The sequence below is a fragment of the Pipra filicauda genome, unplaced genomic scaffold (assembly GCF_003945595.2).
Source record: "Pipra filicauda isolate LSUMZ 115617 unplaced genomic scaffold, ASM394559v2 scaffold14_size4853619_pilon, whole genome shotgun sequence".
NCBI lineage: Eukaryota > Metazoa > Chordata > Aves > Passeriformes > Pipridae > Pipra > Pipra filicauda.
In genome coordinates, this window is record NW_024103985.1 from 61,419 (window position 1) to 84,050 (window position 22,632).

General features: G+C 39.9%; 1 protein-coding gene across 3 annotated transcripts in view; it reads right to left on the minus strand.

Moving 5' to 3' along the window:
• The window catches only part of SBNO1 (strawberry notch homolog 1), a 32,716-nt gene that overhangs the window by 9,070 nt on the left and 1,014 nt on the right, over nt 1-22,632 (minus strand). For all 3 annotated transcript variants that reach the window (XM_039378871.1, XM_027737573.2, XM_039378872.1), the window contains exons 2-21: nt 17,173-17,306; nt 16,620-16,724; nt 15,290-15,599; nt 13,174-13,274; nt 11,962-12,058; nt 10,716-10,876; nt 9,612-9,745; nt 9,375-9,465; nt 8,278-8,439; nt 7,620-7,755; nt 7,438-7,543; nt 6,068-6,221; nt 5,204-5,386; nt 4,905-5,002; nt 4,083-4,234; nt 3,344-3,541; nt 2,899-3,069; nt 2,645-2,814; nt 1,741-1,872; nt 191-326 (exon numbers count right to left, since the gene is read on the minus strand). In XM_039378871.1, coding sequence (XP_039234805.1) covers nt 191-326; nt 1,741-1,872; nt 2,645-2,814; nt 2,899-3,069; nt 3,344-3,541; nt 4,083-4,234; nt 4,905-5,002; nt 5,204-5,386; nt 6,068-6,221; nt 7,438-7,543; nt 7,620-7,755; nt 8,278-8,439; nt 9,375-9,465; nt 9,612-9,745; nt 10,716-10,876; nt 11,962-12,058; nt 13,174-13,274; nt 15,290-15,599; nt 16,620-16,724; nt 17,173-17,304 — 2,929 coding nt within the window. In that variant the 5' untranslated portion in view covers nt 17,305-17,306. The remainder of the gene's footprint in view (nt 1-190; nt 327-1,740; nt 1,873-2,644; nt 2,815-2,898; nt 3,070-3,343; nt 3,542-4,082; nt 4,235-4,904; nt 5,003-5,203; nt 5,387-6,067; nt 6,222-7,437; nt 7,544-7,619; nt 7,756-8,277; nt 8,440-9,374; nt 9,466-9,611; nt 9,746-10,715; nt 10,877-11,961; nt 12,059-13,173; nt 13,275-15,289; nt 15,600-16,619; nt 16,725-17,172; nt 17,307-22,632) is intronic.

The window sequence follows — 22,632 nt, forward strand, 5'->3', positions numbered from 1 at the left end:
CAAGGTTTCTTTCAAAACTTTCAAGACAATTAGCTATGACTGCAGAAAAAGCAGATTCTGCTCATGAGTAAAGAAGACTGGAGGGGTCCTTAAGAGGTCACCTACTCAATCTGATCTCCCGTGAGTCAGCAGTAAACTCAGGCAGTATTACTAAGTTTGCCAGAGAAAGGATACAAAAAAAAGTATTTACCAAACTGCTGTATTGCTCTGTCTGCACTCCAGGGCAGCTCCAGGGTCATGTGAACTCTCCGTCTCTGGTTCTTGGCTCTCCGATCTGCTTGCAATGATATCCCAGAGCTGGCGGCCTCTGAGATGATGGCAATGTTCTTGGAGGAAGAAAAATATAAACCCAAAATCAAGCTTCAGTTTTCAGTGTCTAAGAAAAATCTCATTATACAGCTATTAGCAAACATTAGAGTGGAGTGGTGTCACTGTTACTTGGTCTTCCTATCGCAAGTAGGAGGGAGGGGAGACAAGGTGTGGTTCCCTTTATCAGTTAGAAATGTTAATTAATTTTTTTTGACTGAAAGGAGTGGGTTTTGCTTCTTTACTTTTCAACATCATCTCTGTACAAATGAGAACAGGTGGTACATGCTGCAGTCTTGCCATCCCAGAGAGGAGGTTGCTCTGACATTGGCTGGCACTTCAGAAAGAAGGGAGGGGACACAGAGACTTGTTCCAATAGTAACACAGAAGACAAAAAGTTGCTGCTATTGCTGTATAAGGAGGATCTGGACACTCTGGTGCCTTCAAAGAATGTACATGTTTGGACTGTGCACAAGTCACTTACAGGAACTGAGTCTTTACCCTCAAGTGTCACAACAGACCACACAAGTTCCACACAGTGACATGTACTCCATTTGCCCTCTTGTGGCAGCAAGGCCCAAGTGAACCACTGGGAAGGGTTTTTCCCCCCTCCTTCTTTATCACCTTCAATCCTACCATCATTCCAGTCAGGATTTTCTTTCAGATTGCAATGTAAAGGACAAAAGCCATCACTCTTCCCAGCATTACTTCTCAATCCTTGTTAGGGTTAACAACCTAACCTTGTCTCTGCAAGTTTTTTTATACCAAGTCAGCGGTTTTCCCCATTTCCCAATTTCACTATTACCTCATGGAAGGAGAGGTACAGTTATCCAGATCAACGAATCAGAGATATGAACCACAAATCTGCCTTTTGAACATGTTTTGTTTTACAAGATCAGCTTAAAGGTGCGAGTTTTTGGTTTGGCACATGGGTGCACACCTCAAGGACAAGCCTCTGAGGTCACCCAAACTACTGTCTGACCTTTCAAGCACAGTGGAACACACTGATTTGAAAAACAAAACACGCAGCAGTGAACAGAAAATGCTTATTAACTAGTACTTGTAGTATAGGCCCTCTCCAGCTCTCCTGTAGCTCCCTTCAGGTACTGAAAGACCACAATAAGGTCCCTGGAGCTTCTCTTCTTCAGAGAAAGGATAACTCTTAGACATATTTCTGTAATGTATTTTGATTTAAAATTGACATATAACAAAGATGTCTCAGCATTCCAGTGCAATTTTTCATTCCTTCTCCTCCCATTGCTAATGAAAGCATAGTGAGAAAGAGGAAACCACAATTTTTCACTCCTTCTTTCATAATTAGGCAATACTTTATCCTAATGCTACTACGAGTCACTGTGCAATGATGGCTGAGCCACAACTCAATAGCTTGGTTTTGCCATGGCATCTGGCATGTTTTATCTCTTTAAGGATTACCTTATCTCCATCCATGAACCTCTGCTTTTCTGTGATGTTCAGGATTTCCACAGGCACGTCCAGCTCAGACCTGGACTCGTAGGAAATGCTGCCGTCGTCGTTGCTCACAACCCGCCCTTTGCGGCCCGTCATCTTCCAAAGGAAAAGGGAACACAAGCTCATTGTGGCAATATCAAAACCACTCCATGACCAAAAGCCCCAAGCAATATTGCTATTTATTCGTGTACCAACCTCAAAATAGAGTCAGCAATTTACTCCAAGTGCAAAAGTACATAGAGAACCTGGGTTATTTTTTGGTTGATGCCGTGACCAGCTATGTGGAACACTGATTTAGAGGTAACTCAGGGAACCAAAAAAAGCATAACAAAGCATATCTATGTAAAAATGTCATATTATGCTACTGTTCATAAGGGATTTACCAGCAGTACTAAGAAAATAAACTCAACAGATAGCTTAGAGTGTCATTGATTTTGACAGGGCCTTTTAAATCACAATGATGTTTCTACTTGATAGAGACAGGCAGCTTGAAGACTTATTTCTGAAGTTATTGAGAAAGAGAGAATAAGTAATCAAGCTTTTCATTAACACACCCAGGTCCTTCATCTCCATTGTCTTGGAGGATGAACTAAAGCTTCAAATTGACTACAGCTAGTTAGAGAAACAGACCACTATAAAGCAAGAGAAACTGGTGTGATTTACCCAACAGGAAACTCTCAGGCTCTGAAATGACCTGTTCATCCACTCAGAACTCATCTCTGTATTCTAAAACAATCTTCAACTTTCTCTAATTCAGAGCCATCCAGCAAGGTAACCTCTATTCTCACCACCTGTGAGATTACTGCCTAAAACTGATGAACAAGCTCTTTAAAAACATACATTTTTCTACATGTGAACACCAGCCTACCTCTGCAACATTTTCAGGACCACCCAGTTCATCTATAAGCTCATCCAGTGTATTAGGTGGAAGATCTTCAGCCAGCTTTTCCAGTTTATCCAGCAGTTCTTTTTTCATTTGTTGGGCCCTTTCAACAGCATCCTGACTTGTTACAAAGCTGCTGTTTGTGTTGCTGTTTGCTGAAATTCAAGAGAGACTCTTTGAGATTTAGAATTTCATTGCCCAACTGCTAAGAAAGTGAATCAACATCAAAAACTTCTCACCAGACGTGTTGGTACTCGAGGTGGTGGTACCAACAGTGGAAGTGAAGCAGCTGGGTCGTTTGGATCCCAGGCCAGAGGCTAGTAAGGCACTTTGAATGGAGTCTGGGTCTATGCTTTTCTTCTTTTTCTTTTCTTTATTTTTTTTATGCTCTTTTCTAATGAGCCAGGGATCTAAAGTTAAAAGTTTCAAACATTTACTGAACAGCCAATACTTCCCTTTGAAGGAAATACATTCTCATTGCAAAAAGTGACTTACAGAAGTCTGAACTCCAGTGTGTAAAATCTAATTGAAGATTTACGTTCTAATGCTAATTCCAGTCTCATTAGGACTAAACTATGTGATTAGCAAACACTTATTTGTTCTTCATTGAAATGGTTAGGAAAGATTTTCTGCTTATTATTTGCAAATACAGCTACTTGCTTGATGAAACACAAACTCTCTTACCATCTTCATCATCCTCACTGGATTCATCTCTGAATGGGTTGAAGTCATCATCATCTCCAGAACTCAAGAATTTGGAGCTCTCATTGTCACTTTCTTCATTATCTGAAGCATCAGACTCACTCTCACTCTCATCAGAGCTGCTGCCTGCAAGGCCCCCTGTCTTGCGAGCTTTCTTGGCTTCTCTGCTTATCTCCTCACCTGATCCATCACCCCAGAAGAAAAAGAACTTAGTTTAAGCTTGTAGTCAACACTTTGAGGTTTGTGTTACCACTGCTGCACACAAACTAGAAAAATACTCAATTTCTAAAAACAGAACTGTTTGAAAGAAAGTTCTAAGCAAAATCTCTCTCCCAAGTTTTTTATCATCACCTACTTCTGGACAAGAAGATAATCAGTTTGGGAATGGGGTGCATTAGACTTCTCTTTACTGAGCCTCAAGAAAAGAAAGCAATTATTTGTGTGACTGCATCGGGAAATGGTTTGTGCAAAGCATTTTGCACCCATAACAGCTCAATCCAATTTTGAGCAAAAAGTACCCAAAATGTACAGGATATAGTGCTTCAACAGCAGTTTTAAATCTAATAATGGGAATCTCCAACTAAAGTCTCAGAGACCCGCAATACACGCTCTTACATGAATGACTGTACAGATATTCCCATATTTTATCCAAAGTTCACTCCTAGGCAGCTCTGAAGTCGCCATTTCCACTGTGGCATTAGTGTAAGAACATCAGCATTACCTTTTCGTTTCTTTATCTTGTTCTCCTTGCAAGGGCTGTCTCGGGGTGAATTGTTGTCACTTTGAGCAGTCAAGTCAATTCCCAACAAGCTAAACAGCTTCTTCCTGTCGGGAGCTGGAAAGTGCTTTTCAATAAGAGACTGGAATACTCCTCTGTGTAAGAAAAAAGAGAGTTCTTCAGTGGAATTTGCATTTATTTAAAATACAAAGCTGTAACATTTTAACTGCTTCAGCTCTCTGAAGAATGATTCCTGATGAGTGCACAGGAGCACTCTGAATATTATCACCTGTATTGCTGTATTTGTCACCTTGAAAGCAGGAGACATTTATTTTACAGCATTGTTACGTAAAATCTACTAAATCTGGTTTTGATAGTAAGTGGTATTGCTACTGCTATTTTTTTATTGCTCGGTTTAAGTAACAGATTAATTTAATTTATTAAGATTTCCAGCAAGGCAGCCTTGGGATTGGTTCTGGCTCATCTCATAGAAGGAAGTCATGGTTTGCAACCTGCTCTGGGGTTTAACTGCAGTACACACTCCACAAGTCTTCCCCTCCTCCCAGTTTGAGTAGAATAGCACGAGCTGTTCACACCTGAAAACATTTTGGAATGCCAGAAGAACAAGGAACTAACCAAGGGGTCACCTGAGCAATACTGTCAGACCTTAGGTACAGGAAGCTGCAGTAAAGAACATCAGTACTAAAGGATTCCCAACTTTCTGTGCACTGATGAACTTTTGACACATAAAAGGACAAATCACACACACACAAAACCAGATGAATGTTAGTTTTGTAAAGAACAGTTCTAAAACTTCAGTCTTACTTTGCTGTGGAAACAAAGTCGTTCAGTTCACCTCCACCTTCCTCCAAAGCTTCCAATGTTCTCGCTTCCCCTGTTGACTGCAGGCCAATGACGACACACTAAGGGACAAATGAACACCACACACCGTCACTAGGTCTGAGCTGCAAGTTTATTTTGCCTGAATTTCTGCTCATTAAATAGCTTCAATACCAGAAAAGTACAAAAACATGGCTGAAAATATTTGCATTATATATATAAAAAATTATTTAATAGCTTTACAATTAAGAAAAATATTTAAAAATAGGTTGTGGTCGACTTACTTTGCCATTCTTGATTTCCTCCCGAGCAAGCTGCACCACTCTCTTCACCTTGGAGGCTATGCAAAGGTACTTGAAAAACCTCTGGTGTGCTGACCAAAACTGCCCCCACATGGACTTTTTCATGCGTTGCTCGGCGTCGATGAGATCGGCCGCCTGCTGAAACCTCTCCCGAGCACTGACCCACTGAACGAGACATCGTGAATGGCTTTACAGGTTGTATTTGAGGGCTCAGAGATATTGTTTAATATCCAAAGAAAGACAGGAGAGTTTAAAGCTACAGTATTATGACACTGCACTTTAAGGAAACTCATCAGACAGCAAAGCTCACAAAAAAACCCCAGCTATGGCTTAGTAAATTAAGCAATTACTCTCAATAAAAAGCAGATACATTTGCATTATAACCAGAGCAAACATACACAGTATTTTCTAATTATCTAGCTTCTCCATTAATACATTAAGGTTAAGAAAGCAGAGAGCACTGCCCATAATTAATTATTAAGCACCATCCCAAGAAGAGAAAAACCCACTGCCTTGGTTTGCCTAAATGGAGGCAGAGGAGGACAAGAGTAGGACCAATAGAACAGCTTTATCTTGGGCAACAGTGACCAAAGTGTCTGAAGTACTGCTAGAAGGCAGTGGATTTTGGCAGGTACTGGAAGATACAACCAAAACTGCACCTTTGATGACTCAGAACAAAAATTAACAGCTTTTGCCAAGCCTTAAATGGAGAAATCTTTATATTAAAAGACACAAGGAGATGCCATTCCCATCTCTCAACAGGCTGTTTCAGGAGCATTCAAGTTTCAACCAACTTCAACCTCTCAGAACTCAATACAGAAAGCAAATTTAGAAAGGGGTTCTTACCAGTTTCACAGATTTATTGTACATTTTAACATATTCCTGTGAAAGCAGAACTTCGTCGATTTTGAAAGTTACACCTGAAAAGCTCAACTGCCTTGCTATGTACATTCCTCTCAGCTTCATATCCATAGCAACTATTTCCATGGCACCAACGCCTCTAAAATAAGGGAACAAATTAAGTCCATATTAGAATTTTCAAGAGCAAGGATTTGTTAAGAAAACCCAAACCCACAACCTCAAGTGCTCTAGAAGAAAACAGTGAGCTTACAAATGTGAAGGAATATGTTTTTGAAATCATTAGTACTGTTTTGTTAAACACATCCAGTCAGGGTGTGAAATTTAGCCTTTATATAAAACTGTATCCCTGCCTTGTGAGAATTAAGTGCATCCCAAGAGGTAAAACTCAGTTATTTTTTTTCCCAAATGACCTAGGAAGCATAAGGAGACAGCACCTTACAAACTGTACGTGGATAATGGAGTTGGTCCAAATGTTAACAGAATCTTGTATTGTAACTTTATAGATTCCACCGAAGATTTAAAATAATTAATACAAACTGTAGTGAGCCATTCGAATTTATGCTGGCATGAAAATTATTTAATTAGTAGGTAACTTCAGTTCTCTTCAGCAGCAACACACCTCTAGCAATACCTTGAGAGCACTGAAGTCACCCACAAAGCTTTGCTACTCACAGGCTTGGGGCTGTAATTTCATTATTGCTCATTTGATCCATACTCAGTCATGAAGTGAGACTACACTTGCACAGTCTAGAAGAGTCATGCATCATGCAGATGGGAAATAAAACGCATACTAAGCTTTCTGAAGTGTTCAAAATTCTTTAAGTAGACAAAACATATTAAGATGCTCGCCTACCAAAGACTGCAGCAGTGGTTTTTTTCTGACCCCTCACATTTAGTTTTATTGACACATTCTGAAGCATGAAAGATTCTGCCACAGCAGATACAATTTCCCTGAGCTGGGTTCTTATGCCAGTAAGGACAAGAATGAGATTTCCTCCTATTAAATTGCTGAGCTGATGCATAAACAGAGGCCTTCTGCAGTGAGCCATCAACTGCACTGAGCAGACAGCACACGCAGGGTGTTTTCATGGGGAGCAAAGTCTTTTCCTTTCCTAACACCCACATTAAGGTTTTTTCCCAACAAGCTTCTAAAGCCCTCCAATTTTTCTGTGAGCAAGAGAAACATCCTATTTTTCACCACCTGAGATAAAGCACATTTCTTCCAGAGTTAGAAAGTTCTTGGTGTGACAGGACATGTCTGCAGAGGACTGAGTGAGTGAAGACAAGGAACTGCAGAGCACAGTCAGGCACAACTACGTGTGCTCCTGCTGTAGGTCTTTGAAATGAAATATTACCTTCTTTCAACAGCCTGAATAAAATCACTGAATTCCCTAAAGGGAGTTCCTTCACCCCAAATTCCAAGACGGTTCATATATGCCATGTTTCTTGGCTCAGATGCACCTGAGGAGAAGAACAGAGTCTGAACCAGTGCCAGCAAAGACATAGAGACACCGAGTGCAAACCCAGCAGCACATACCTGTGGCACTGGCATAAACAACCCTGGCTTTGGGAAGTTTATTTTGAAGCTCCAGGACGGCCAGACCTGTCTTTGTTGGTTTTGATGAACCAACAGGACACAGGTTCTTTGCTTTATGACACTCATCAAATACAATCTGAACTGTAATTAAGGAAAACTTCGTCCCACATTTTTAGAGTGAGGATCTCAAACAGAAGGCAAGAAAAACTGCTAATTTCAACAGGTAAATCGTTGACTCAAGAAGACACTAGTGTTTTTTCACTAAAAATCTTGGGAAAACATTTAGCTACTAGTTCAGTATTTAAGAACACAATGGCCAACATGTGAGTTCTTGAGAATGCTGTTGATACTCGAATTTTTTTAATAGTTCACTGGAGAGAATTTTAGTGTAAAATTAAAATATGATGCTTAAGAATCTTATGTGCTTGTTATAGAAAAAGCAGAAGCTTCCTTCTTGTATCAGAGTTGTGTGGCAACAAGATAATGATAATACTTCTGGCACATAGTTTATAAAACTTCAAGTCTCGTGTCAGAGCATGCACACAACTGACTGCCAACACAAATAAAGAACAATACCTACAAATACATTATTATCTGTAAAGATTTAAGTTTAAATAGAAGTTTGGTTAGAATAAACTGAACTCCAGACAAAGGATACAACACCATCAAAGTCTTCACCACACCAGTGAAGCAGCTGCTTTAATCTGGTTTTGTATTTCCCTCCAGACTGACTTTCTCCAATAAGAGAAGAATAGGTGGCAAAGATGACACCTTTCTTCACGCTTCCATTATGTTTGGAAGAGATTTTCCCATACTTGAACTGCAATAAAAAAATTACAGAAATTACTCAAAAGAGATCCCTCCTCAATCCCACCTCCCAGATGATTATGGGATGCTGGTGGTCTCAACCTTAAAGGTGTGAACACGGTGACCCGCCCATATCCCACATCCTGATTCAGGGCACAGCTGGCACATGGCAATGTGGTTAAGGGGTTATACAGGGCCTTATTTAAATACACACTTAAGGAAGCTAGAGCTGAGGCTTCAGAAGCTTAACAGACACATTCTTTGGCTACACACTTTCCTTAATTTAAATACAACTGAGATTTTAGTTCCAATGTATCCCTTTAAAGCCAATACCTCAAGTGTATTTACTGCTGCTACCACAAGTGATGATTTCTAAAGCTTTAGTTTAGAAATTAAGAACTCACAAAGCAAAAATATAACTTAAATCAAACTTTAAGTTCAGTGAATTCAACCAGCAATCACACTTCACAATTTAAGTGGCTAATCCTGAGCAGAGGCACAGTCTCCAAAAATAACTGCTCACACCACTGCTGCTTTAACAAGTCACTGAGCAAGTCCATTATTCAAGTATTACACACAAAATGTATTCCATCTAAAATGTGCACTGAGAGATAGAAAGGAAAAAAAATCAAATGCTACAAAGTTTTAAAGATTTAAAGAATACTTCAACTTCCTAGAAAATACTCTACTAGCAGTGTCAGTAGTGGCTTGAAGAGTAATTAAAAAAAAGCACACGCTAAGACTTAATCCTACAAGGGGCCTATTTACATGATTAACTTAAAGCTCTGTGTGGTTCTTTGTAAGATTAAGGCCTGTCAAACAAGGCCTAGACAGCACATTTATTGAAATTAGTACATTCTTGCTCTTAAAACAGTCAACATGCACAACCCGTCACACCAGCGTACCTAAGGCTTTGCCTCAACCGTACATAGTAAAAAGTTTCCACACCTTGTTTAATGAATGAACCAATATGTTTTTTGCTCCAATATCTCTCAAATCTCTTTCAGCATCGTATTTCAGATCGTTTGACACACTAAACCTGAGGACAGAAAACAAGGCAAGTTCTGTAAGTACAGCAGAAGCTCAAAAAGCAGTTGCTACAACTTTTGTCAGAAGACAGATGACCCTGAATTGAAGTCATACAGTCACTGGAGTGTCTGCTCTAACAAGTCCTCACACACTTACCAGACTGCTCTTTTTCTGCCTAACAAGTAATTTTCATAGATTATTCCAGCTATGGTCCTTCCTTTTCCTACACCAGCACCATCACCTATCAAGAATCCAGCTCTGTCTCCATTGGGTAGGAATGTTTCGTGTTGCTGTAGGAGAAAGAACAAAAAACTTGTACCCATTCTCCAGAACACATCACTGGGGATTGTCAGAAATGAGCAAACATAACAAACATCCTATTGGAGAAGACCAGTGGTCCAAGCAAATTCCTGGCAGCAGGAAAAGGGAATTTTATTTAAGGAAAGCATATGAACTTAACTGCTTTATGTGATCCATTCTCCCTTCTTCCCTCAGCACCTACGACTGCTCTACAGATCTGTGTAATTCTTTCAGTGCCTTTTCCTAACACCCCAATAAGCACTTCCACAGCCTTTCACAGCAGCAAGACCCAGACACCCAGAGCCTGTCAACAGCAATGTTGTTCTGCCCATTTTAACCAAATCTCCTTTCACCAAGTTCAGTTTTGTTCTTGGGTTTTGTGGGCTATCACTGACTTCCTGGTTATGTAAACCTATATCTCATTCCCATTCCTTTTCTCCTCTCCAGCCCCAGGTGGCCCAGCCACATTAGTCTTTTTTTCAAGAGGCAACTTCCCTCCTGTGACAATTTTAGTTCAATTGCACTATCTCCCTCTCCAACACACAGAGTGCTGCACACACATCTGCTGTGGGCACACTGAAGTGTAATTCAGCAGCAAAATAACACCCAGTCTTGCTCTCCATACCCCTCCCAGTGACGTCAAACAGGGCTCAGTTTCTCAGCCTGCTGCTACTGCAGCCATTAAGTTATTTCAGAGAAATAAAAATGACTAACTTGTTCTTCCTGAGTTTTAAGACAGTTAGAGATCAGCATTATGGAAGTGGTTTAGAAAAAGCTTTCCTAGGTGTATTACCTCCCATTTATCTGAACTGAAGCTCACCTGCCACCTCCTAATGCAACTCAAACCTTTAAGCTCTTATTATTTTATCTCATAAAACTGACATAGCTATGCTTGTCAGACAGTAGTTTTTCTTCTTAAATTCTCTGTTAGCTTTTAAGCTGCACTGATATCTGGCATACCTGGGCTGCATAAGTGATTGCTTCAAGTTGCAAAGCTGACAACCAGCCACTATCAATTGTTTCTTCTGATATTGATGTCTGGTACCACACATCAGGAGGAGTCACGCTGGATAACGAGCTGGTTTCCACTACTGGGTCAGGATGACGTAGCCCAATTTTTACTGGGTGAAAAGGAAGGGAGAAGATGAAAACATGATCCAGAAGCTCTGGTGCTGTAGCACAAGTTATTATATTTACCAAAACAAATTACAACTGTGATTGCAAAGTCCGAAGTCAGCAACGTTTCATTGCAACAGTGTGTCAAGTGTTAAACCAAGGAACACATTAATCTGAATTTTTAACTGCAATCATACTTTCTCTTCTCACCACCTTCCCCCAATTTTTATGAAATTAGATAAAAGTCACTTAATAGAAAATTAAATTATTTGGGGACTTGACATGTTTGAGAAAAACCAGTCTGGACCTTGTCTTCCCAAAAGGCCAGAGGCAGCCTCAGGATGCCAGAATCACAAAAGCAACATTCTTCTCTCTATTTATATAGTGCTGTTTTTAAGCAGAATGAGAGGAGAAAAGATTTAGAACAGACATGGTTTAATTGCTGACAGATCTCATCAGTGACAATAAAAATTAACTGTTTAGCTACAAACTCCATGTAAAATTTGTTGCCTTGCTTATACAGCAGGTCAACAATGTACTTAGGAAACAAGATAACAGCTTTCTGTCAATGGGTACAATAAAGAGAAAGGAGAAAAAGCAGAAGATGGCAATTAACAGCAGTAAAAGATTCACTTAAAAGAAAACCAACCAAGAACCAGTTCTAAGTAGTCAGCCAGGAACAATGCAGGAAGAATGTGCTCAGGGTGATTTCACACCAAAAGACTCAAAGTAGATTTTTAAATGTAGCAGTGAGCACTTAATCCCCTCACAAAATTTCCTCTGTTGAGGCACAAGGCATCTTAACATAGGTAAAAAAAAAAGCCTATCTTGGTTCATCAGTCATATCTGTGAAACAAGTACTGCTCAAAGATACACTAAAGAATTCCCCTTCTATTAAAAAAATCCACATATCTTCCAAAACTAAGCACTGTAGAAGACAAAAAATTTCCTAGGAAAACCTACAACATATTTAGGTTCTTTTTACTTGACTCAGACAGTAACTTATCTGTTTTCTGCTGTTAGTAATCACAAAACAAATTAGCTCTGAAAGCATTTCAGCCTTTTGATGTAACTAAACAGCAGGTCGTACATTTTATTGGCATATACTCAGCATAAGTCTCTGCATGGCCCATTTCTTCCTCATCTTCTTCCTCAGGTTCCTCCTCCTCTTTTACTGCTGGCACTTTCTGCAAGAGAGAAATACTCCTGTTAGTCAAGCAGCACATTGTCAATATTCCATGTCCCGAAAACAAACAAGAGAAAGGAAATGAGGACAAACTTGGACTTGAGTGTTTTAACACATGGGCTGGCTGAACTAGGGAATAGCTGGGAAAACTACAGACAGGAATGTAGATTCCTCACACTCTGAACAAACCTTCAGAGACACGAAGTCAGGGAACTTCCTCTCCTTTGCCATGAGATCAAGTACCCCAAACTTGCATAAGCAGAATTAAAAAGGAACTCTTCTTACAGCATATTAAAACTGGACTATGACTTAAAACTGTCCTGAAAACACAACAGCCCTAATTTCCAAGTACTCCCCTGAAGTCATGAGCAGTTTCACACTCGTGATGTAATTTTACAACTTTGGGGAATAGTTACAATGGTCACAGCTCTACCCAGTACTCTCTGAAGCCTGACAGTTACCCATTTTTTACTGTGGCCTTGATCAATGGAAGTATTTGAATATTTGTAAAGTACTTGCTAGATGACAAATCAAACATCTTCCACAATTATTAATGTTTAATACAAAAGTGATCTCAAAAGGCTTCTATATGCCAGTGACTGAGGAGCACAGTTCTTCCCAAATTCAGTCTGAGTCCAGCTATCAGTGAAGATGCCAAAACTCAATTACAGCATCAGAATGTAATTTTATTACATTTAGAAAATTGAAAGATACTCAATTTACATCTTCAATCCAACGGCCCAGAAGGACAGCCGTGCCAGAGGAACTCCTCTGGCTTTCCTCATTGGAAAACAGTTATTTCAAAAGAAAAAGCCTTACCCCAGAGCAAGAGATGTGCTTATCACCTTTAATCAGCACACCCTTCTTCACACACACAATGAGGTTCTGTTAAGAACAGTAATTTCTTGAAATTGTCATTTACTCAGTAGTCTGCTCCACACAGCTGTTAGTTTTAGTCATCTAACCAAGTTTTTAGTGGAGAAACCGAGCTTTTGGACAAAACAGCTGCACTTGACAATTCCACCACACAAGGCACGGATGAGTAACCCCTGAAACTGGCCCCAGGTGCTTGTGGCCAGTAACACACTCATTTGGCAAATTATCTGTACCACTTACCACAGTAGGTGAGAAACTTCTCATTTTAATGTCATTTATCCATATTCTTGCTACCTCTTTTGTGGAAGCCTCCTTCTTCACTGCACCATTGCTTAGGTCAGCTACAAAAGGAAAGCTGTGGTTTACAGGAATTCCCTCCAAACAGCAACTCAAATTAACATTTAGAAGTTTAAAATATCAAGTAGCACACCAATGCTTCAACACAATCAATGCTTCTGAGCAAAGTAACAAGTCCAAGGAGTTGAATCCTGTTACTCTTTTGACTGAAGGACCTCCCCATGCAATGCCACTGTGTCTCACAGTTGTGTATGTCTCAATATTTAATAAAAATTATCTTTCACCTTCACCAAATCTACACACAGGATTTACAGCTACTCCACCTTGTGAGCCTTTGAAGTTTAACAACAAACCAAAAAACTCAGAGTTTCAACAGAAATGAACTTACCTGGTCTGGTGGCATTTACCACCTTAGGAGAAACTACAATTAGTTCTGTAAAACAAAAAGTCAACACTTTGGACTCAATTGTTTAAAGTTAATAACAGGATCCTTTAAGAAGACCATTTATTAACTTTCCTGTCCTCAGTCACATTTGGAAGCAACTGGTAATGGGGCTCAGTACAGAACAAAAGTGATTTACACAAGGATATATGTAAAACATTAAAACCAGCTGTCAAGCTTCCATTGTGTAATAAATTTAGCATAATTGCCCAAAAAAACCAATTAAGGCACTTGCACAAATAAAAATTTTCCTCAAAGACATTGTATAATTCAACTTTTTAATATTTTTCCTTTCAAGAGCTTCTCTGCCTTTCAGTTTGCCACAAGTACTGTCAATTTTTTTTTATAAACATGAAAAAAAATTACAGAAACATAAGAACACAAATAAGATTAGAAATGCAGTTCTGGAAGTTGCATGTCTCCTTTTTACTTCATATGGATGCTACAGATTCAATATTTCCTACAGCTGTGCCACTATAACAATTTGTGGATTGATGTCACCTATTCTGTGCTTTTGTGAGTTTTCACTTTGCACCAAGGGGATAAGTCAGTCCTGTAAAACCTTCTCTCCTCTTCCTCACTCCTTTACCCCCACCCCAACTTCATTTAGGGTCTGAACTTGAAGTTTTGTCAACCACTCCCTAACAGAAGGCAATGAAATGAGGAGGCACATTCTGCTTTTTGTTTCAGTCCTCCCAGGCAGCTCATTCACTGCACTCTCGATCTGCAGACGGAAAATAGGTTATGCCAACCACACCTATAAAATCAGCAAAGCTCATTTCAGACACAATGAAAATAAAGAAACCCAGAAAAAGCCTGTGTACCTTACAGAAAAACAACAGCAATAAAGATATTTTCTAACTAAGTAGTCTGACCCTAACCTCATGCTGAAATCAGAGTAACAGGAAAGAATTAAATCAGAATTTCACACACATGCAGCTTTTCCCTTATATTAAGTTGAGCACATGTTAGAAATAACATACAAGGAAGGATTATGAAAGGAATCATAAAACAAAGATTGGGAGTGTGGTAACAAAACAGTTGTGGCATTTAAGTTAACACAACATTTCAGAGGCGACATGAAAATGAACAGCAAGTTTTTAGGACTTAAGTTTTTAAACAATAGATCTGATGCCTTCAATGAAACAGAGGGACAGATTTTTCTTTTGCAGGAGACTCTTTACAGAAACACCTTATCCCAGGAGCACCATTTGTAGCATGTGCTACAAATCTAGTTTGGAAGATGCCAAACAAGGTACTCGTTTGTTACAGTTGCACAGTAAGTACACAGTACAACAGGAACTGATGCAGACTCCAGTAAGACAGTTAATTGATTTCAGTAATGCTCATAGATTAATTTTACCAATTTTCCAGCTGCAATCAAAAATGTCATTTTCCTCATTCCATGAAGTAAATCAAGAGCTTAATTTTTTAAGAAGTCTGTTATTTTATACTATTGAATTGAACACTATTAAAGTTAGAATGAATTTTATAATTTTTCTCAATCACTTCATTTTACCATGGTATTGTACTAATCAGTGAAAATCCAAGATGTGCAAAGATCATTATTTTACTGCTTAAAATACTGTAATGGTGAAAAAAAAGAAGAAAACTCACTTGCTGCTGTTGCTACTGGTTGGGCAATATTAGGAGGTGGCTTCAGTTTCATGAGTTCATTAAGACTATTATTCTTGAGCAGATCTTTCAGCTGAATCTGGTCCTTGGAAGGTGCAGTGGTCAAGGCATTTCTTACTGCTGGTGCTGCCACCGAGGGCCGGGTGGTTGTGCTGGTCTGGATGATCTTTGCTACAGTGATGGTCTGCCTGGTGGTCGTGACAGGCGTCGTTTTTGTCATCACAATTGTAGTCCCCAAGGTTGGAAGCTGATTTATTTGATTCAGCACAAAGGTTGTGGTGGATGGTGGTTGCTGGCAACAGAGAACCAGGGAGATTTTCAGAAAACAATAAAAAAAAAAACAACAAGCAGACTTTATTAGCCTTTCATCAACAGGAGATACCAGGTTTTAGAAGACACTTGTAATAAGAAATGACTTCAAATAACATGTTGAAGGTGCCAGAGTAATTATCTTGTGCTGCAAGAAGTGTCTTTCAATATACTGCTGCACATATTTAGGAAAGTTATTTTTAAATGTTATTTTAAGGTAAGGAAAATAAAAAAAAACAGGATGAAGGATTCATCATCCAGGTACAAGACATGACTACTACAGGTACAGGAACCCTGAACTAAAGAGAATTCCCAATACATAAACTGCAGACACCAAGGTCAGTGAAGGAGAGGGAGGAGGTGCTCCAGGTGCTGGAGCAGGGATTCCCCTGGAGCCCACGGTGAGGCAGGATGTCTGTCTGCAGCCCATGGAGGTGACAGTGGAGCAGAGATCCACCTGCAGCCCAGGGCAGGTGGATGTGCCCAAAGGACACTGTGACCCCATGGAGAGGAGTCCATGCCAGAACAGGCTTTCTGGCAGCACCTGTGGCCATACAGGAGACACAGCTGGAGCAGCTCATCAAGAACTGCAGCCCATGGGAAGGACCCACATTTGGAAAGTTTGTGAAGGAGCTGCAGAAGCAGAGGAGAAGCGTGAGGAACGAGGAGCGGCAAAGACAACATATGATGATGTCAGGATTGAAGTTGAGCCCAGGACAAAGGGAGGAGTGGGGGGAAGGTATTTTTAGATTTGTTCTTATTTCTCATTATCCTACTCCATTGTTAGCTGGCAATAAATTCATTTCCCCAAGCTGAGGCTGGTCTGCCCAAGACAAATTGCTGATCTCCCCGTGCCTATCTCAGCCCAGGAGCCCTTCACCTCACGTTTTCAGCCTTTGTCCAGCTGAGGAGGGGGCGTGATAAAGGAGCTTAGTGGGCACCTGATGTCCAGCCCAGGTGAACCCACCACACCACACACAGATCCTGCAGCACCAGTTCTTACCCGAACATTTAATAAGGCTGGAGTAGAAACAGTCTCTGGTTCTTGTTTCACAGCAGATGCAGCCTCAGCCTCCAGGCCCAGTTCTAATGCACTAAGAGGTACTGACTGCAGAAACAAAGCATCAGGAAACAAGTTAGCAGGAATAAAACCTCAAGGCTTCTGTTCCCAGGCTGAAACTGTTACAGTCTGGCAGACTGAAGGCTATCTTGGAGCTTAAACCCGGTATTGTGTTACAGTTTTTGTGCATTTTATAGTAGAGAGGCCAGACTCCAGTGACAGAAAAGTTCTCACACATGACAGCGTCCTCCACCTCACGTCCACAAATTAGGCTTATTTATGTTTGTGCTGACCTAAAGTGTTTCAAATTGCTTTTTTGTATAAAGGTTTAAAATTAATAGCAAGCCATTTTCCCAACTCAGTAGTATGAAACAAGAAGTCTATGAAAACTCCACATTCTTCAAGCATTCGCTGTGAACACCACCCTCCCCACCCCTCCCAACACACCAAGCCCAAGCTCTCATGTCCTCTAGCAAACCCCTGTTCTTGTTTTAACCTGCTGAACAGTTGGAGTTGGTGCTGGATTTGCAAGAACCACGTCCGGAGAGTCAATATCAAAGAGATCATTTGGACTGATTCCACTCTCACTCAAAGCAGCAAGCAACAGATCTTGTCCTGGCTCCACCATCTCTGAAAAGAAAAAAGAAACAGAACTGTAAATACAAGTTACATTTAATTTTGATCTATTTTTTCGCATGCACAGCGCTCCCTTTCCCGGATTTAGGTGCAGCCTCTTGTACACAGAGTTTCACTTTCTAGATTTGCTGGTTCTTTTGTTTGTAGGTTTTTCCTCTGTTTTGTTTTTAAAAATATTTTTAATATACCCACCACATTTACAAGCAGGAAGAATTAAACAGTTTACTCCAATGTTATCATAGCCATAAACTTAAAAAAGCACCTTTTCTAGTCTTTGTTGCACTTCATTTTCAAGCATCACAAGACACACCAAAAGCAGAAATGGTGAGACTGTGTTATGCTAATGAACTGTCTTTGTCAGTGAAGCAACGGCAGGAGGGAAGCACAATTAAAACTCATTTACTTTATCTTGTAACAAGTTAGTGATAAAGAGCTTAAGGAAAGCTTTTATTTCATGCTTGCTGCTACATTAGGTTACATTCATTCACTGGAGAAATTTTGTTTGGGTGGTGGAAAGAGCAAATGTGCCACTATTATAGTGTGTAACTATATATTAAATAGGACACCACCAGCAGGTCACAGGCTCCTTTATGTGGAGGACAAGCAAAATTAATTTCAAAAAGCTATTCTAGACAATGTAAAAACTTATTAAAAAGCCAAATAGTCCATGTTTAAAGATGAAGAAGGAAGATAACGTGCTTCACTTGCTTAAGAAAGAAACCCTGCCCGAGTATTAAGACAAAAATTAAATGATTCCACAGAACTTGAGCTGCTGCCTTTACAGGTTAAGATACACCTCAAGTAGGTCTTCACTTACTCTCCACACCCCCTTTACACCCACTGGTAACAAACAACAAAACGCCAAACCCCACCGAAGCCAAACACCTACTCTAAAGCAGGTAAGAAGACAAGAATATTTGTTGGCATTTTAGATATTCCTTCCCAAGCCTCCCGAACAGCATTCCCTTGCTTCTCCTTTGTACAGGCACAGCTCAGCACATCCAGCTGGCTGGTCACACATATTCCTCAGCACGTTTGGCAGAACAGGTAATTCTTGTAATAAGTTAAGCCTGGGGCACTTAATTCTTATTCTTCCTAAGTTTTAGTCTGTCCAATGGCAGGGAGAAACCTTCCTTCAGTGGATTCACACCAAGATGATGGCACCACAAGGGAAGCAGTGGATCTGAGGTACTGGGACAAGGGGAAGATACACTTTTAAGCAAACCTTTAAAGATACCCAAAAGAGTATCTAAGTAACGAACACTTGGCAGGATTGCTACTGACCACACACAACCCCATCAAACACCACTTGCTTGTCAGAACCAGACTCTGTTTTTAAAGGCATTTCAGGTGACCAGATAAATTGGCAGAACAGCCTGGTTTGTAGTTACTAGGTACAGAAGACATTAAGAAACATTAAGACACCTAGCAGATTTAATGAACCCACCAGCCTGTCTCCTGGAAGCCTGAACTGGTCAAGAAAAATGATTAAGAACTGACATTCAGCTTCACCTTTCAGAAGGATTGAGGTTCCCATCTCAAAAAAGGGGATTATATATATTAATGGGGTAAGATAAAGCCTTCATTTTCATCAGGCTAAAATCCTACCAGTGACCATCCCATCTAAGTTTAGACACTTACAGCATTGTTTACTAACTAGAAACAGGTGAGGGGAGAAAGGCTCAAGTGTGCAGAGGAAGTTTTTGCTTATCAATAATTTTGGTGTTGAGAACTCAGGGCAGCCACCGAAGGTGAATTTCTCCACAGAAGGGGAATTCACACAAGTCAACCCATCAAACAGAAGTTCCAAAACGCTCTACAATCATAACTTTACAGTATCCATTAGGAAGAGGCATGAACACCCTTCCACAAAGTGCTCAAAGGATGAATAAACTAAAATCTTTCAGTGTCCAAGAGAAGAAAAAGTCACTTGTGTCATTCTTTGGGCTGGATGGAGTTTTGATCTCCAAAGACAGATGACTAAAACTTGGTTGAGAGATAAGTGGCTGTACTGAATAGAGACACAGAAAGTCTGAAGCCTGGGGTTGTTTACTTCAAGAGAACTAGAAGAAAAAGAACTACTCCAGATGATTTCTAGTCTACTCTCCAAATGTACAAAGGAAAGGCCTTTCTATGAAGTTGAGACTCAAAACAAAACCAAGGCTAGAAAAAACCCCTCACACCAACACCACACAAACACATCTTCCCCAGCCATCCCAAAATGGTGTCACCACCCATCGAGTCTCTTTTAAGTCAAGTTTAACATACCCATGATGACACTGAGCTCGACATTTTTAACCTTTAAAACCATGATGGCTCAGATTTAAGACAGTTTCACAGAGTTCAGAAGTAATGCTTTAATTCCTTATTTCCAAGTTTTCACTAGATGACTGGTGAGGGGAACCAGCAAAGCAATTTCTACAATTCCAGGGTATCTCCAGAGGCATCCCTTGTCACTGAGAAATCCCCCAGCTGCATCTCTCTCATGATAACCCCAATTTTAAGTCTTAAAAATTTGTGGTTGCTCACAATCCAGCAAAAAGTCCAGTAAAACAACTGCAATTGTTTGTCTGTCAGTTTGGACAATGAAAGTTTGACTAGTTTCAGTTATTTTGTTTCTGCACACTAGGAACAAAGCTGCATTGTTTGGAACAAAAGGAATTCTGAACTTCCAGAATTTTTACATTAAAAGTCACTGAATACTTAGCACCAATTTTAGGCTTTGTGTAACTTCCAAGCCCCACTGCTGCCCACCCTCCCTGTTTTAATTTAGCAAGGAAATTAAATGAGGAGAAAAATACAGGAGAAGCTGCATTGTGGTAGCTGAGTTTATTTTCTGTAACACATGCTGGTTAAGCCTAAAACATTATCAAGCTGAAACAGCTCCATAATCTTGCAAGGTAGGAGGCTCCTCAGTTAAGTGAAAAGTGACTTTATCAAGCTCTGCAGCTCAGCCTTGGCAATACTATATAAGGACCTGTTTGCCACATCTTCAAAATCTCCAAAAGAAAATACTTATTAAAAAGTTGTGAATATTACAAGCTGTTCCCTCAGCATTTCATCACTCCAAGAACTGTTTTGAGTGTGCAGAATCTTGCAGATAAGACTGTCTATGTTTAGTGAGGTTGTTCAATGTCACTGAGCAAAAATCAACCTATGAAATAAAACTAAAAAAAAGTATTTATAAAATGTCAACAGCAGTAGTTTCTCAATTATTTTCCTTGTATTAAGAAAAAATGTAAACTGCTGCCATTTCAAGAAGTGATACCAAAACACATCAAGCATTTCTATAAGGTTCTCTTCTGCTGAAGAATACGGCCCAAAACTTTGATAAAAAGACAGTTTTGCTACCACTGTTTGGTATTATGTAAATAATTTCTGATTTAAAGACACAAAACCAGAATGCCATGTTTAATACTATGTCATGTATCCATGCCAACCTGGCTCTCTCCTTCCTTCCATTTTAGCTTTGGTACAAAAAGCAAAACAAAAAAGAAGAAAAAAAGATTTTAAAACACATGTCGAGCAACCTGCTCTGTTTGCCCTGAGAAAGATAATGGTTGAATCCCAAACAATGAAGTGGCTTTTGATTTTCAGGTCTGTGAGTTACACACTGTAACACTGTATGCCTGAAGTGCTTATTTAAAAACCATAATCAATTACAGAATCACAGGTTAGTCCAAATCAAACATCACAATCAACCAGGCACAGCCATTCCCAAACCCTCTGGACACCTGGGCTCTGTCCTGAATCCAACTGTAAACTTGGGTGTTAGTGCTTGGCCTGGGACACCGATGGAGTTGGCAACTCCTGTTCTCATTCTATTGGAAGGGTTTATCCCACTGGCTTTTTGAGGAATACATGTCACCTGGAAGCCATTTAAAAAAGCACACAAATACTGCAGTTGTAGAGACAAGACAGACACACCCCCCAAATTCCCTGCTAGTCTAAACTGGGAGTTATTAATGATCTGAAAGTTTCACATCTTCCTTTGCAGCCTCTCCCAACAGAGGTTTAAGGGCTGTGAACCCCCACCCCACACAACAGGATTCTCTGGATATCCACGTGGGTTCTGCTCATCTCCCAGTTTTTGGCTCCAGAAGGCAACCTGGGCAACAACAAAAGAAAAAACCCAACCAGCCCAACCCCTCCTGGCCCTTTCCAAGTCCCCATCCAATCAAAGAGTAAAACCCTAATTACTGAACTAGCTCATCCTTCCCTGCCTTAACCCCAAGACCAGTAGTTAACGTTTCATTTACATGTGCAAGGTTGTTTTCACAAAAATCAGAAGTTAATCCAATCCCAGAAAAAATCCTACCCATCTTTCCAATGTTGGTTACCTCTCTAAAGTCAAAGCTTGCAAGGACACAAGGGATAGTTCAGGGTGCTGTGGGATTACACTCTGCCTCAAAGCTCTTTAATGACTGTTCTGCAAAACTTACAGCAGTCAGGATACACTGTCTGAAAACATGGAATTCAGAAGTTCTTCAAATATTAAGAGACTTTACAATGCAATGATTTGGCATGAAATCAGCTTTTAGACTAAATGGCTGGAGGTGATAATTTAACCAGTAGCAAAAGTTTTTAAGAAGTGAAAAGTCAAGGAGATAAGAGCAGCATGAGAGCACTACAACCCCTCCTTAGTTCTGGCCTGGGAGCCAGTTCCAGGTGCACCTTAGAGCACCAAAAATGCATTCCCTATATCCCTGACCTGCTCCAGTGGCTTTTAGAGCAGCTCTCAGCCAGTTCTGAAAGCAAAGAAATTGTCTGGACAACAAGACAAACTGCCCACATTTTATGCCTAAAGACTAAGATTGCATACAAATAGAACATCTCGTGGCTGTAAGGCAGATACAGAAAGCCAATCTAAATGTCATGTTGTTACACAATTTCTGCCATAATAAATTCTTTGCTTTACATCGTCAACTACAGTTCTTCAATTTTCAGGGAGTGCAGCTTGCAAAACACTCAGGTATTGAAATAATTTTAATCCAGACACAGTGTTGGCAGTCTAAAGCCAAACAGGTTATCACTGAGTTAATTCTTAACTTTAGATCGTGTCATTTGGTTACACCAATAATTTTATTTACTTGCTTTGGAGTTATCTAATAGATCAATTCAGAGGTATTTTTTAAGCATTTAAAAAATTAACCTCATCTGTAAGAGATACCAAACGTCTAAAACCAACCTATGAGTACCTGGAAGGAAGTACAATTTACACTCTCAAACTCAGTGTGGAACTTGGTCAGCTAAAAATAATAAAGAAACAACCTAAAAAAAAATAGAAGAAAAACCCCCACAAGGAAGAAAAACCCACAAG